Genomic DNA, 15,309 nt, shown 5'->3' on the forward strand with positions numbered 1-15,309 from the left:
ATATTTCTCTATTCTGCACTAGAGAGACCATGTCTGGTGAACTGTGTCCAGTTTGGGGCTCCCCAGGCATGGCTATACCGGAGCAAGTCCAGCAGACTCCAAGCTGATCAGAGGGCTGGAGCACTTGATGCATGAGGGAGAGGCTGAAGGACCAGAGTTTGTTCAGCCGGGAGGAGGGAAAGCCTAGGTGTGACTTTACTGCTGCCTCCAGCTGACCCCACTGGAGGGTGCAGAGAAGACAGAGGTGCACAATGTACGGACAAGAGGCAATGTGCACAAGTTTCAGCATGGGAAATTCCAAGAGGATTTGGTTTTAATCTGAAGACAATTAAATACTTGAACATAGTTGCTCAGAAAAGCTGTGGAATCTCCATCTTTGGAGACATTCAAAACCCAGCTGGCCACAACCCTGAGCAACCTGATCTAACCAGACGTCCCCCTGCCCTGTTTAACCTTTGTGACTCTGTGGCTCTGTGTGTTTAGCAATAAATTCTGCTACTAATGTGCATATATATAAAAAATAAAGCCTTTCTTGATCTCTGGTGTTGATCCATCCTTAGTATGTTAGCTTAACTCTATACTTCTCAGACACTGTTTTTGTTCTACAAAGAGAACGAATAGGTCTTTTCCAGGGTTTAATTTTTGGTTTTACATCACGACAGCCATTCAAATATACAGCTATCATGGAGAGGAGGCACAGGGATTTTTCATTCTGAGAGTAAAGGTTTTTCACTCTGGCAAGCACTGCAATCCGGAGGCATGGGGATGCTTGTGACATTTACCCCACTTAACTGTAGACTCTTTATCTTGGTTGTCAGTACCAAGGGTCAACAAAAAGCTTAGCAAGGGCTGCTGAACCTACCCAGGATCTATTCAGTGCTGAGCCAAAATATGCTTTTTAGTGCTATGGCTGGGCTACTAGAAATATTTGAGCTTGTTACTCCAGAGTTTAGTTGCGTTTTTCCACAAGAACTGCAAGCACTGCAGACATACTATGTATGTCTATGTAATGCAGACAGAGATACAAACTCCACAATGAAGGGTGGAGGAGAGATTTTGAGTAGACATACTAAGATGGCACCTATTGTGCATGTTTATGTTAGGATTTTATGCTGTTTAGTATCAGCTGAGAAAAACATGCTCTGTACATTATATCATAGCAGTGACTGCTTCAGGTAATACTATCACATATCTAGTCGTATGTGATTAACAATGTCTTTAATTACGTAAACGCATTGGATTCTTTTTTGCATTTAGGTAATCAGAAAATTTGAGTCTTTTTATAAATATGAGTTTGAACAGATTAAGAAGCATTGCAAAGTATGTAAGCTAATTTCAGCCTGCTGAAGTCAAGAGAGTACTTACATACCTGAGATGATAAACAGTTTTTAAAAATGTACTAACTAGCATCTGTGAATAATTATTTTCTAAACACATTGGAGACTTCCTAGTCTTGATATACTATTCTGCATGGTATTTCTACATTATCCATTTGTTTTAGGCAAGAACTTTCTCCATCAGGATATCTTTAGCAAATTATTGTTTTGTTTATTACTTCTGCGTCTGCTGCTATGTAACCAGCAACACATGGACCAACCAGTACTTACTATCAATCAGATTCCACAGAACTATACGTTGTAGTTACCTCAAAACTTGCATTTTAATTATTGTATACATAAGCATTCTCCTACTTTATTAACACTCATTTTCTATATGGGCCAGAGAAAAGATCCAGAAAAGTTGAAAACATTATATCATGTGGTAACTTTACACCGTGTTACAGTAATTGCTAGTGAGATGAGTAGGGCCAACATATTACAGTACTTCAGGGGAAGAAGCTGCATTTTTGTACACAACCCAGTCACGTTGTCTGAAGATAAAAATTAATGGAAGTGATTGGTCCATGTTTACAGTAAAAGCTACAATGACTACAAATAATACTTTTGACCAGGTAGCCCATTGGTCATGGAGATATGGAAGACAGATATAAAAATCACAATTCTCCAACCACTTTAAAGGTCTGATTGATTGCTGCAATTCTTTCATTTTATGTTTTGACCTTAGCCACTGCAGCATGTCTTTTTGCTTGATTATACCTGGAAATGACCATTTCTGGGAGAAGTGAAGCTTTGGCAAAAAGCAGACACAGACATCCATGTCTGGAATCTCAAATGGAAGGAAGAACTACAGGGAAAAAAACAAGAAAAAAGAAAAAAAAAGCCCCTCTCCCCAAAAAACCACCAAAAATCAACCACAAAAAATCTAAGGGAGAAAACTCTGACATTACAAGCTAGGAAGAGAAAAAATTGTCTTATGCTTATCATTTTTAAGAAAGACAAGCAGCAATGTGTAATGCGGTCTCCTGGCACCAAGAAATTGAGATGATAAACAGTAGAGATATTTTATTTTACACAACTGCCACACACACAGTAAGCTTTTATAGCCACTCCTTTCTGGTTATCAAACTTTTTGCACTCTACTGATCACTATAAAAGATAAAATACAGAAATTATTAGCAAGAATTTTTTTTTAACAGCTGGTTAAACTTTACACAAGTGACGTATTTTGTATCTATCCAAATTGATAAGAAGGCACTACTTGAAATATTCCAATAATCTCAAATCATGATTCCATAGGAAACAGAATAATTTTCAAGTCTTTGCCAAAAAACTGTCCAAAGTGTGAACAACTAAAAAAACCGAAACAAACAAACACACATTTCAACCAGTTATAAAACATAACCAAAAATAGAGTGATAGAATAGAAATGGTGTTATCAATGGTAAATTCAATACGTGTTTCATGAGACTGGCTCCTTAATTAGCAGTCAAACTCAATGAGTAAAGATATGCTGTCACATCAGAAAGCCCGTGAAAGCCTGTTGTCACCATAGTAATGTGATGGTATATATAGGACCAGTTAAAGCCTAACAACCAATGATGTTGCTCCTAGAAACCAGTTGATGATAAAAAAGTAAAAATTGACTGCACATGTATTAAACACCAGTGCAGGACTACTAATTCTCTGATGCAGCTGGAGCCCAATTTGTAGCTACACTGATGTAAATCTAAAGTAATGCAGCTGAAGCCAGTTGCATCAAGCCGAAGCAGTGGGGGATCAGCTCTTAAGAATGTGACCCTCCAACTACCAAAACTTCATAAATGTGCTTCTTTTTCTGCTGCAAGGATACTGTGACTAATGTCACAAGATTAAGGGCCTTTAGGTCTGCTTTGATTTACACTGGAGTCTGCAGTGATCACCAGAATCAGCCATGGAATTACAAAGATGAGAGGCTGGCATTATGTAGTTGTCTTTCTCCTGTCTCAGGCTGGGGGTTATTAGACATACTTCACTCTAAGATGTAATCCCGAGATGTTCTGACTCTGGCCTTTGTAATTTTTCTCCTCATATGGAACAGAGAATCCAAAAACTTTTTTTTTTTTTTTTGCCATGGCTTTATTGGGCGTAAAGCAATTTTCTGCTTAGATATAAGTCTCAGTATAACTTTTCTGTGTTTAAACTTCTAACACCAATTCTAAGAGGCAAGGTAGGATTTTAAAACAATGTATATAAAAGTAGAGAATCTCACTGAAAATCAAATCCATAAGATGGAAGTACAGTGTAGTTTAGGCACTAGTTATTAACTTGCTGGGACAGCAGCACTGCACCAAATCCCCCAGTTCCCTTGGAGATCTTGCACTGGTCTAAGCAGCAAGTTAGGTGCAGCTCCCCCACCACTGGTTCTCCCACAGTAGAAAACAGAGCTCATACAAAGCAGAAGTGTGATAGGACTTACTAAGTTTTACAGTTATTTAAGAAGTGAAGGATGCATTTATTACTAGCTTGCTGATGAGTGCACAGTGACCTCAACACGGGACAGAAGCCTGTGCTTCACAGATCCTGCCTTAGCACCGATAAGTCGTCTTTGTCTCTGCCTTGAAAAAGACCTTTCACTCCTCACTGCTCCTTCTAGGCCATGAAGATAACAATGCAGATATCTAAGTGTATGATGGGTTTGATTAGTTAGTGTGCCAAGAGGGAAAAAAGAAAAAATGCGATAGTGGCAGCTGTTTTTTTGGTGATGCTGACTGAAGAATAGGAGCCATGGCAGCCTCACACATCAATGCTGCAGAAATGGCACCAAATCTATGTATTAAAAAAAAAAGCCCAAAACTTTGCTGCAGAACTCCAGAAGCACTAAAACAGGATGTGAAATGTGGGAAACCAATAGCTTTATTTTTATGCAAATGACATCAGTATGAATAGACACTTGCTGTGTTTTACAGACTAAGCATATTTCAATAAACCAGGGCAAAAAAATATGAGATTTTGTGTTGGAGAAAATTTAGGTCATGGCCACAGAACCAGTCATGCTGTAGAGCAAAGGTTTTTGCCTTCTTTCCTGCAGTTCTTGGGGGTCATTGACCCGGGCAAGTTTGTTGATCTTTGCACCAAACGGAGTATAAATTCCTACCGGATAGTCTAAAGATCAGAACAGAGGTTGCAACTCCTAAGCTACACTTCTTGAAAGTGTCTCATGAGACCACATATTATATCTGTATCTCTAGTATCTCTCTGTAGAGCTACAGACCTGCAAAATCCCTGTGTACCCATCCCATTAGGCTCACAGGGTGACACATCAGGTGCCTCCAGGCCTTCTTCTGGGGGCATGTGTGGTAAAAGCTGACTGAGCTATGCTTCACAGACCACTTTGTCAAAATTAAGCATTACATGTTTGTTCAGAGAGTATTGCAGGCTGAACAAAAAGTAAAAATAAAACAAGTTTATGTTCCTATTTCCTCTTATTTACACAAAATTATCTTCTTGGAAAATTTAAAGTCCATGCAATTCTATAAACCCCATCTGTTGTGAGCAAGAAGGTATTTGCCCTGCTGCCAACTGCATCAGTTGATTGATGGGTTCTTTTTCTCTCCCACTGATCACAGCTGTACTGCTTCATCCCAGCTTCACCTACTTTTGAAAAAGAGCTTAGATCCTGCTAGAGGCATGGCAATGGCAGATGCATTTCACTGCAGGTCCAACAACATGTACAGATCCAGCAGTAACCCCTCCATGGCTCTTGCAGAGTGCACAGACCTGTGGGTTTCTGTGGAGGTATCAATCCTGACAGCTGAGCTACTTTAAAGGTAGTTCATGTCTGCACAAGCTGCACCCAAACCTCTGACTGCAGCGGAGAAGCAACATCGGGACTGTTCTCACAGACATGCACCCCAGACGTTGCTGAGAACAGAATCCCATCTCAGCTCCATGTTGTTAGGCCGGTGCTTTCATTTAAGGGTCATGACTGAGATATAAAAGTCTTGAAATCCTCATTGGAGTAATACAGCTTTATTCCCTGGTGTCTACCAGTAGAGAGTTTTATCTCTGTCTGTATTTGGCTTTATCTCTCCCCAGTAGCCCTTTGACTTAAACTCCTTGAGGTTAGATTGAACAAACTAACATAAATGTGGTATTTATTAAAAAATCACACATATTCCGTCTTTCTCCACAGTATGTAAGAGCATATTTCCTTAAATTATATCAAGAAATATTCATTCTAAAGAGTTTTTAAAGATTGCACAGGATTTTCTACAGAAACTGATATAATAAACAAAAGCCTATACCAGAGTGCTGCAGAGCTGCCTAAGCACAGCTGCATTAGCACACAGATGCTCCTTTTCTGGTCTCATTAATATTTCTGGTCATTCCACAGTGAATACATGTGCTTGTAAGGCACAGCGATGTGCCAGAGGCTACTTTGTGGACTGGAATAGTGGTCTTTCCATTCAAAGTCTGGTCTGGTTTCTCCAGGCAAAGGAAGAATAAACTATCATGAAACTGAATTGTCAGCATGTCTTCAGAAAAATTCTGTTAGACTTTGAGAGTGTGAAGGAAAACCTCTCTGCCACAGTGGGGGAACTGGTGTGAATTTCCTATCTTCACTATAGTCAATTTAGCAATATCCACAAATAGGCTGACTTAAAGTGACTGCCCAGCAGCACTAAATTCCCCTTAATAGACTGACTTATCCCAGTGGTTTACAAAAATATCTCCTTGGAATTCTTCCAAACATACCAGAGATGCTGGCCGGCTAAGTCTCCAAAATAGTCCTCAGTTAGCAACTTCCAAACTCCACACAAGGATCAAATGGCCTCGCTTGAACACTGTGCTACATTCCCTCGACCAGAGTCATCACCTCCCTCTTTAGGTGAGATTATGAGGAAAGTCTTTTTCTTTTAAAAGAAAATAAAATGTTTAGAGTCTTCAAACAAACATCCCCTGACACAGGAGAGAAATCCTAGGCCAGAGGGAGAAATGTCGTTACTGCAGCTTCACAAATATTGACAACGTGTTGCTTTAGGAAGCACTGCTGCAACAACAGGAACATTTCTTGTATGGGACACTGTTGTTACCTTTGGGAAACGATCTAAAAGCTTGACTTTGCTTTCATTTAGGTGGCCTGGCACTGATAGATACATAGCTAAAGCCAATACATCACGGCTTCTGGAGAGCACAGTTGTGTTCCCATCCCCTCCTGCCCACTCCATCCCGAAGGTTACCACCCCTGCAGCGAGCTGTGCTTGTATTTTGGCAGTGACAGATCACAGCCCAGCTTATTTCTGTGAACTCATCAGGGAGCTGTGTTTGGGCCTCTGGTTGCCCCCTGTGAACTGCGATAGCCAGCGTGTAGAGCCACGCCTCCTTCCACTGCCTCTGCTACAAATAGCTGCAACCTTTACCGATGGACAGGACAAGCAGTAAAGGGAAATAAATAGCTCTAAGTGCCACAGCTAGAGTCCGAGCGTCAGCTCGGATGAGTCAGCACAGCCCCAGCTGTACCAGCTACGGGGCTGGCTTTGTTTCTCCATTTACAGGCTGCAAGCCAAAGCACAGAGGAAAACTTCCCAACAGCTTGTCATTATTATAGTAAGAGTAAAATAGATAAATCTAAAGCTTTGTCAGAAAACAGGCAGCATGCACCTTCCCCTCCGCATTCCATGACATGTTTGAGAAGCCTGATAGCACTAGTACCTCTTCTGGGTTCAGGAGCATGGTCTTTTCCCTCCTGGCAGTACCTCAAATGTTGTTACCACTATAGTATTTCAATGCTGCTAAACAATGCCTTCAAACATCCACTTGGACTCTAAGTAGTTCTACTAAATTTTATGCAGTCTTTTAAATCTTTCTTTCCCTGATCAATAATGCAGATAGGTTTTTGTTTACATTGACTTCTAGGAATGGGGTTTCATTGTACAAATACGTTCAAAGACATTTACGGGTAAAGAGGGTGGTGGCTACTTATTGATTCTTAGAACCAATGTTTCAGTCATTCAACTGGAAACAAAACCAATGCAGTGTGACCTGCACACGAAATAAACAGACTGAGTGAATGCTGGAAATGCAGGGTTTGAAATACATGTAAGACTCAAATTTTTTTGCATAAGCTGTTGTGAGAACAATGCAAAAACCTATTTTAATAGAAATTAGTTTTGGCACAAAAAGACAAAGACAGGACAAAATCCTTACATATCTTATTCACAAAAAAGATTACAGTTAGTGATTTGTTAGTATTCTGTAGCTTAATCACTGCTTAATGTTAAGAAAGAGCATCTTATTGAATACCTAGGAAAACATTGAGGATTTTTTTTCTCCTGAAGTTTTCTAGCTCTTTCAGTCTTATCTTACAGTATGGGAAACTTCCTCACTTCAGAGCATGGGAGATAGGGTAAGAAGAGTCTTGTGGAGCTTGAAAAGTTAATTTACTACATACGGATCATAAAAACACATTCTCACCTCATTTTTAAGACACCTTCTTCCACAGACTCTTATTAATGATAAAAAGGCTATACAAGAAAAACATGCTCTGGTGTCTCTTAGCTGGTTATAAGAGATCACATACGCTACATATTTCAATGCATTCTGAAGAAAAGTTCTTCGGCAACCTTCACCTTTTCCCAGTGAGGAGATTCACTAAACTACTTTCAAAAATTTAAGTTGCTTTGGTATTTAATTAAAATAAAATTCATTGTGTGCATATTTGTATGTTACAACTCCTACAATACTTGCAAAAATGTAAATCAGAAACAAAATAAAGAGACATTCCAGGATTTTTCTTTATCAGAGTGCTAAGTAAGACTCCATAATTCTCAGTCTCTAAGCAAGAGCACAGTCAAACTGGCCTTTCTCCAGTCCATCAAGTCCATTAGTCCAGGCTGAGGTTGGATACTCTGGTAGGGGTTGAGCAGTATTCAGAAGCAGCGAACGATGAGGATTCCCAAGAAAATAAATAATAAAATCACAAAGGCAAATATTTTCTATTCCAGGGTCACGCTAGAATTTGGTGTCATGCTCCCAGAGGGCACCAAAGTGCCCGTGAATCTCTCTCCATCCAGCATCCAGAGAAGCTGAAATGAATAATCCCAGTTGCCTTCTTTTCATCATCAGTTTGCTGAGGTCAGAGTAGAAGCCATTTAGATGCATTCTGCTATCTGTTGGACAAGAGGGAAGCAACATTAACTGTGAATAGCTCTTTTGCTTGTTTACTGCAACACAACTTTCTCCTAATGGAGAAAATGAGATAGAAAAGAACTTGACAGCAGGTCTGCTTGCCTCTGTGTCATATATGAGAGACCTGTTAGAAATCCAGTACTGTTCTGCTGGCAGCTCAGAATCCAGACACCGATATTAGATGTCACTAGACCCTGAGCTGGCAGTAACCTCTACCTACATACCATATCACTGGGACTGGAGAAGGACATTTCTTTCCTGCAAGGGGGAAGATGAGGGGTTTAAGCACACTGCTCCAGTGGGTAGCCCACAGAAATGGCAAATTGCTTGCCTTGCTGCAGAACAGATGAACTGCAGTTGATGCTACCCTAAGTTGGGGGAGAGGGGTTTGAAAAAACAAATGTAATTATGGTTTTATATACAATGACCAAAAATATTTTGAGCTGGAATGGACCAAGATCCACTGCAGGCCAATCAAATGCACATGTCCCCATGATGGAAAGCAGAAACCATTCAAAGCCTACAACACTGCAGAATTTATAAATGAAAGGCATAAATAATATGTGCTTGAAATGAGAGAAGATTTAGGAAGGCAGCCTGAAGTCCAGCAGTAATTTACCTCAAAGCCAAATGTTTCCTCTTCTTACCTAAAATCAGAATCGGGCTTATAAACACAGTTAGCAAGAAAATGGTTTTTTTTAATGTCACTAGCTCTGACACATCAAGACAATTGCCAGGATTTGGGACTGAACTTGGCTGTTTCTACATAGCAGAGCATATGCTGTGCCACTGCCTGCCTGGCATGTCTGCTCCCTTGAATGTCTGTCTGGGTGTCTGCCTACCATCACTTCCTCCTCCCTTGCGCACTGGATTCTCCTTCCAGTGGGAGGGAATCACCGCTCGATGACATCGCATAGGCCTGGTCACTGGCACCATTGAAATTACCTGTAAAGTGTCCTCAGAAAAAGAAAAGCTTCAAAACTGGTTGAACGACAGCATTGTCTTAGCTGAACATGTAATGGTTTTGGTAAGAGGAAGGAAAAGAAATAGAACACAACGCAGTATATAGCGTGCACAGTGAAACATTCACATAATTATAACCACTTCATTGCTGGACTAGGGTCAGTAATGATCTATAAGCATGCCTCAGTAGCACCAGTTAATGGGTATAAGTAGATTAAGAAAGTGTCATACTGGAATAGTGCCAGGATTATTCTGAAAACTGCACCTTGAACAGCATAGAGAAAGTATTAAAGCAACAAAAATATTGGAACCGCAGGAACTGCATGGCTATTATTAAATGATTTAATTTATGATGGAAAGGATAGAAAGATAAAATTTTAACTCCCAGTATTTTGAAAGAGTGTCTCAGCTACTAGCTGATAGAAAAGTGCAGAGAACTGTCTAATAGAGCCAAAACTTTAGGAACTAGTTTAATAAAGCTGTCAGACTTTTTTTGGAGGCGTGAAACCTGGTGAAGGAAATAATTAATTCTGGCTATAAATAATCTTGTTATAAAAAAGAAACTTAAAAAATTTACTGACACAGAGTGTATCACTGTGGCAGTGATGCTACAATGAAGGCCAAAGGTAGTGATGCTCCCTTCTGAAAGACCTCTGGTAGTCTGACTTCAGAAAGCTCTTCAGCACATATATTATGTCATGGTTTTTAATGTTATTTAAGCATATGCCCTCAGCTATACACATATTATACACACTTAACAGTCTTTCCTAAAACTGCAGTCACACAATACACTAACTATGCTTGCGCTCACAGATCAGAGTGTTTTAGGAAAGGTTTTCCTGACATTTTCCTAGGCATTATCTGAATACAGTTAGCAACCGTGGGAGAAAATGCAGAAGATGGAAAATCTGTGACTGTCAGGAAAGATCAACTTTTGATATGCTGGTTTTAAATGTCAAACTTAGAATAGACAAAGGATTCTATGCATAGTATCTTTCCAGTTTTGAAGAAACTTGATTTTAAAAAGGTATGTGTGATTAGTGACTCAGTAATAGGCAAATGCAGTTCATTATTTTCCTTTTGGGATCAGAAGAGGCACCTAAGTGGGATAATAAAGACAATAGTTAGATATTAATTTTCATACCAGTGAGAACTATTGTCTGATTTTAGGAACATGTGAGATGTCTGATTATTTTACAGTTAGCAGCTTTTCACACTCAGAATCCTAATTTTTATGGTCTAGATTATACGCAGTAAAATACTAAGATGACACTGCAAAGCTGAAAGGAATGTATTTCCGAGGCTTTAGGCTTCAAGACAGCCTTCTGAGTGTGCTCATTACGCTGAACGATTACAAGCTTTTTGGGGCAGGCAGCTTGTTTGCACAGAAAGGCACAATACCTAGCATAACCACACCCTTTTCTGTCTTTGGGCTACTTCTTTTGCAAGCTAAAACTTAAACGAGATCATTAAACATTTCCTTTGTGACATAATGCTGTTTAACTATCCCCACTAATACAAGCACATGGGTGCTTGAAAGAAGAGGGTAACTAGGTAAAGGCATTAATTGGGTGGCTCCATAGAGATGAGTAATTAGGCTTGGAAGCACCTTGGCCACAGCAATGCGGGCTTCCACACTCCTGGCCTCTGGTCATTCACCTGGAGCGTCTGGTGCAAGGGAGTCCTGAGCCTCATACCTTCCTCCCTGTCCATCACTTTCTGTTTTGTCAGCAGAGCTCTGCTGGTGCTAGGCACCAGAGACTCTTTCCAACTGGAAGCATTCCCTATCTAGGAAACTATACAGACTGTACTTGGCAACATACCCTTAAGCTGTATTTTCTTGCATGAGAACCTCTGCACTCCTTGCAAGAGTTCCTCCAGCCTGGCCAAACTTCCATCCCACCGCAGTGGTACTGATCAAAGGCTAACAGGGAGCACAGAAGCCTGGAAGAGGGTGCTGAGGAGCTGAAAAAAAGAGGAAAAAAAGGCCCTGCCCCATGTCATGAAGGAGATTTCTGCTCAAGGATCCACCTCTAATGCAGATCCCAAGAGGCAAGAGATGAAAGCACAAGTGTGATGCACACTATAGGTATCCCCATTTCAGCACAAAGGTATCCATGCAGCCAAAATAAATAAATGGAAAATACAGACCATAACATGGGAAGTGGTCGAAACTAGATTATAGTGGTGATAACACAACCTGAATGCATTTCTTTTCAGCTTGTTCTAATCACTACGAGCTGAGCCAGGTTATAGCATGGGTGGAAAAGCCTCAAGGTTGTTTAAAAATCTGTTGATGTAACCAAGATCCCTCTAGAAGCAGACCTGCTTCTCTCCCTGTCCGCTCCCCCATCTCAGATAAATCGTAACTGATAGAACAAACAGATTATCCTTCATTTAAATGACTAGCCCTGATTTTTTTTTAAAATGCATAAATGCCCCCTTCAATTACTTTCTGTAATGGGTTCCTTGCAGATGTGTCTAATCCTTTGTTTAAAGAGTACACAGTTGCACATCATTCTATCCACATCAGGCTGTTATTATTTCTCCTTGCCAGTGTGCATGCATCCATTAGGGAGTTCAATTATAGCACTCCCTGAGGTGGTGCTTACAGTCTGAGATACTAAATTTATAAAGAAATAAAGAAACAGAGCAAAACCTGCATATCATTAGTGGCATTAAATTGACAGGTTAATCCTTGGCACATCCTAAGCCTTAATAGCCTTCATATAGTTTCAGGTGCCCACCTGCAGCCCAGTAGCTGAACTATGAGCATAGGGCCTAGTCAAATGCCACCAAAAGGTAACTTTTCTGGTTAAGCCAATAAGATTTTTAAGTTAAATTGTCATTGGATTAATTAGTTGATAGAGCTATCTACACATTCATATGAAAGATACAAATTTTCAGGTTTCTGAAAAGTTAAACTTGTTCAAAGCACCTTCGATTGATCTTCCTGTGCTTTCAGCATTTCATTCATTTCAAAGTTAACTTTAATTGAAAATTGCTGTATGTTAGAAGGATTTCCTTAGGGCTCACAGTTTAAAGCTTCTTCCTTTGAGAACAATAGGACTAATGGAGAGAATGGCTTTAAGAACTGCATCTCTAAGAACAATAGATTTACCATTACATTTGGCTTTGTTCTGTTGTTTGAACTGTGCCCTCTTTATTACCATGTACAATATAAACTGCATTTTGTATCAACACCCATACGTTTATATTGTTACCATGAAAGATTTGTATGTTGGTAAGTAGTCACAGCCAAAGAGACTGTAGGAAATTGCACTGCAGCTTGCCGAGGAGAATCTTACTTCTACCCATTTTGCCGATTTCTGTGTCCTACCTGTTCACAAACTTGCACATCATCCCACCCATGAAGCTGCAATATAGCATGAATACTCTGAGACACGGAGAAGCTCTGGAGCTGACATTCAGTTACCATAAATTATTCCAATACAGTCGGAGGTACACACAGATTAGTGTTGCTGGCCCTTCATCTTTCAAAATACTGAGGAAATAGTAACTCAAGACACTACTGAAGACATCTAGACTGAACTGTGACATACACAATCTATGTATGCATGGATTTAAAGCAAATATTTTATTTAAAAACATTAAAATTTGAACACCATATAGTGGCAGTGTCTGTTTCTTGCTATTTCTTGACAGATCATTCACTGCACAATGTTATGCGTAGCTCACATAAAACAAATAGAAAAGCCTCTGAAACAAGCAAGTTGGAAGGAGGAATCTGACTAGCAGAAAACTATTTGAGTCACAGGGGCTTGCAGCCTTGCTAACTAGACACAAGGCCAAATTTCCTGCTACTGCAGCTAGCTATACAGTTCTGCTGACATCTTGCCCACTTTCAATTTTGGCCCTGTGAAATTTGATTTATAAGAATTATAATTAATTTCTTAATTAATTAAGCAATAAATACATCAAGACATTAAACATCAAGATGTTTAAACACATTAAACAGGATATTTTCCTCTCTCTTATAAGTCAAAATCCAGGGACTTTCTTCTGCCCTTCTTGCTCACCTGATATTTACTGGTCTAATCTGTAAGGTCCTGTGCCTTCACTGGGCGCTTCACAACATATGCCTGATATGCAGGTATCCTATATTAGTGGAGCGATTGGTTTTCCATTATGAAATATCTCATGGAATGTAGCAAGCACACAGCTGTGCCAAGACCATGTGCATGATTTTCCTATACCACCCATACTAGTTTCACTGATTACTCACTTCCTTAGCTACAAAAACACATGGCAAGTTTCTTCAGGCTCAAACATCTGTACACAAACTATTTGAGCAAAGATAATTTCCATACACTCACAGCTCGGTTGCTGTGATTGACATTTAAACCTACCTTAAATAAACAAAACTTGATTACAAAATTACCAGGCTAACAAATTAAATTACAGGTGCCCTTCTCTTGTACCCAAATGTATCTTACGTTCCTTCATACTGTATCCTGTATTGTTGTTTGCTGCACAGTCTAAATGGATATATGAACAACGCCCTTTTCACCTATGCTTCATCCTTTTCTTACAAATTTGGTATCAAGCTGACATTGCCCCTCCTCTGCAGGCACATATCCTCATCATCTCTCAATAGCTTTTAAGGACAGATCTTTGTCTGCAAAAAGAGCCCCTTGGTGCACCATTCTGCTGTTGACGTTGTTAAAGCAAGTTGATGGAGTTAATTCTACCAATAAAACAATGCTAGAAAGGAATCTGTTGTTTTTTCTGTAGACCTCCTCCAATACCACGCACCTCATTTGTACTTAACCCACCATGGAATGTTTAAAATGCAAGCTTACCTTTAACATGTTAATGTGTACACATAGTATTTTGAATTCCTCTACATAAGCTGTGTCAGGATGATTTATATATAAAAAAGGTCAAAGTTATTCTAAAAGCTTGAATTACTCACTGCATTTGCTAAGTTGCTAGCTTTCTGAGATACTACTCGTGAAGATCTGATGATTTTCACAAATCTGGGAAACATCAATATATTTCACTATCCAGGAATCTGTGCAGTGGTTTCAAATATGCACCCAACAGAATATTTTCCTTCCTCTGTATACATTCTTCTTTTACTAAGAGGGTGTACAGATAGACAGGCACCAGTATTGCAACCCTTCTCCACAGTGAATATCTTAAATATATAGTAGTAATAAGATAGCCAAAAATGTTGAAGCTTTTAAAGCCAATAACATGGCTAATATCCTTATAGGCTGGATCCTACATGAATCAGCAAGTTGAAAATTTGTTGTCTTAACAGTCATAAATCCTTACCAAAAAACATTTGCAGCTCAAAAAGGCAAGAAATGGATTTTATACTACCCTTTCTGGCATCAGTAAAACATGAACTGTAGTATACCTTCCAGAAAGTAAACAGGGAATAAACAACAATATAATCAGTATACATTCATTTAATTACTGTTACTTTTAAGTCTAATACCAGTATTCCTGAACTGCTATGTAGGATATAATAAACAGTATTATCCAGGCATATGCAACATAAAGGTTATAACATTATTAAATAAATGAAGAAAATAATTAGACAATCAATTTCTGTGAAACAAATACCTTCATCTTGTCGAAAGGGAACAACCCATTTCCCACTGCAGCAGTTAGAGGTAATTACAAGTATCTTTAGTTTCCATTCTTCTGCACCTTTCTTGTATTTCTAAGCATAAAGGATCAGGGACTGCCAAAGAACTGGTGAATATCCAAGTTCAAAAACTGCCTTTTGAAGGCTTAAAATTTTACACAAGAAACCACAAACTCGAACGAGAATCCAACTTGGGTCTTAGAAGTAATTAGCTGACAA

General features: G+C 39.4%; 1 protein-coding gene across 1 annotated transcript in view; it reads right to left on the reverse strand.

Moving 5' to 3' along the window:
* Nucleotides 1-4,406: 4,406 nt before the first annotated feature.
* CTXN3 (cortexin 3) overlaps nucleotides 4,407-15,309 on the reverse strand; it is a 42,222-nt gene continuing 31,319 nt past the window's right edge. Inside the window, 3 exon segments of the mRNA XM_064438481.1 lie at nucleotides 4,407-8,224; nucleotides 8,227-8,423; nucleotides 8,425-8,488. Coding sequence (XP_064294551.1) covers nucleotides 8,154-8,224; nucleotides 8,227-8,423; nucleotides 8,425-8,480 — 324 coding nt within the window. The 5' untranslated portion in view covers nucleotides 8,481-8,488 and the 3' untranslated portion in view covers nucleotides 4,407-8,153.

This window comes from Phalacrocorax carbo, chromosome Z, assembly GCF_963921805.1.
Source record: "Phalacrocorax carbo chromosome Z, bPhaCar2.1, whole genome shotgun sequence".
Lineage (NCBI taxonomy): Eukaryota > Metazoa > Chordata > Aves > Suliformes > Phalacrocoracidae > Phalacrocorax > Phalacrocorax carbo.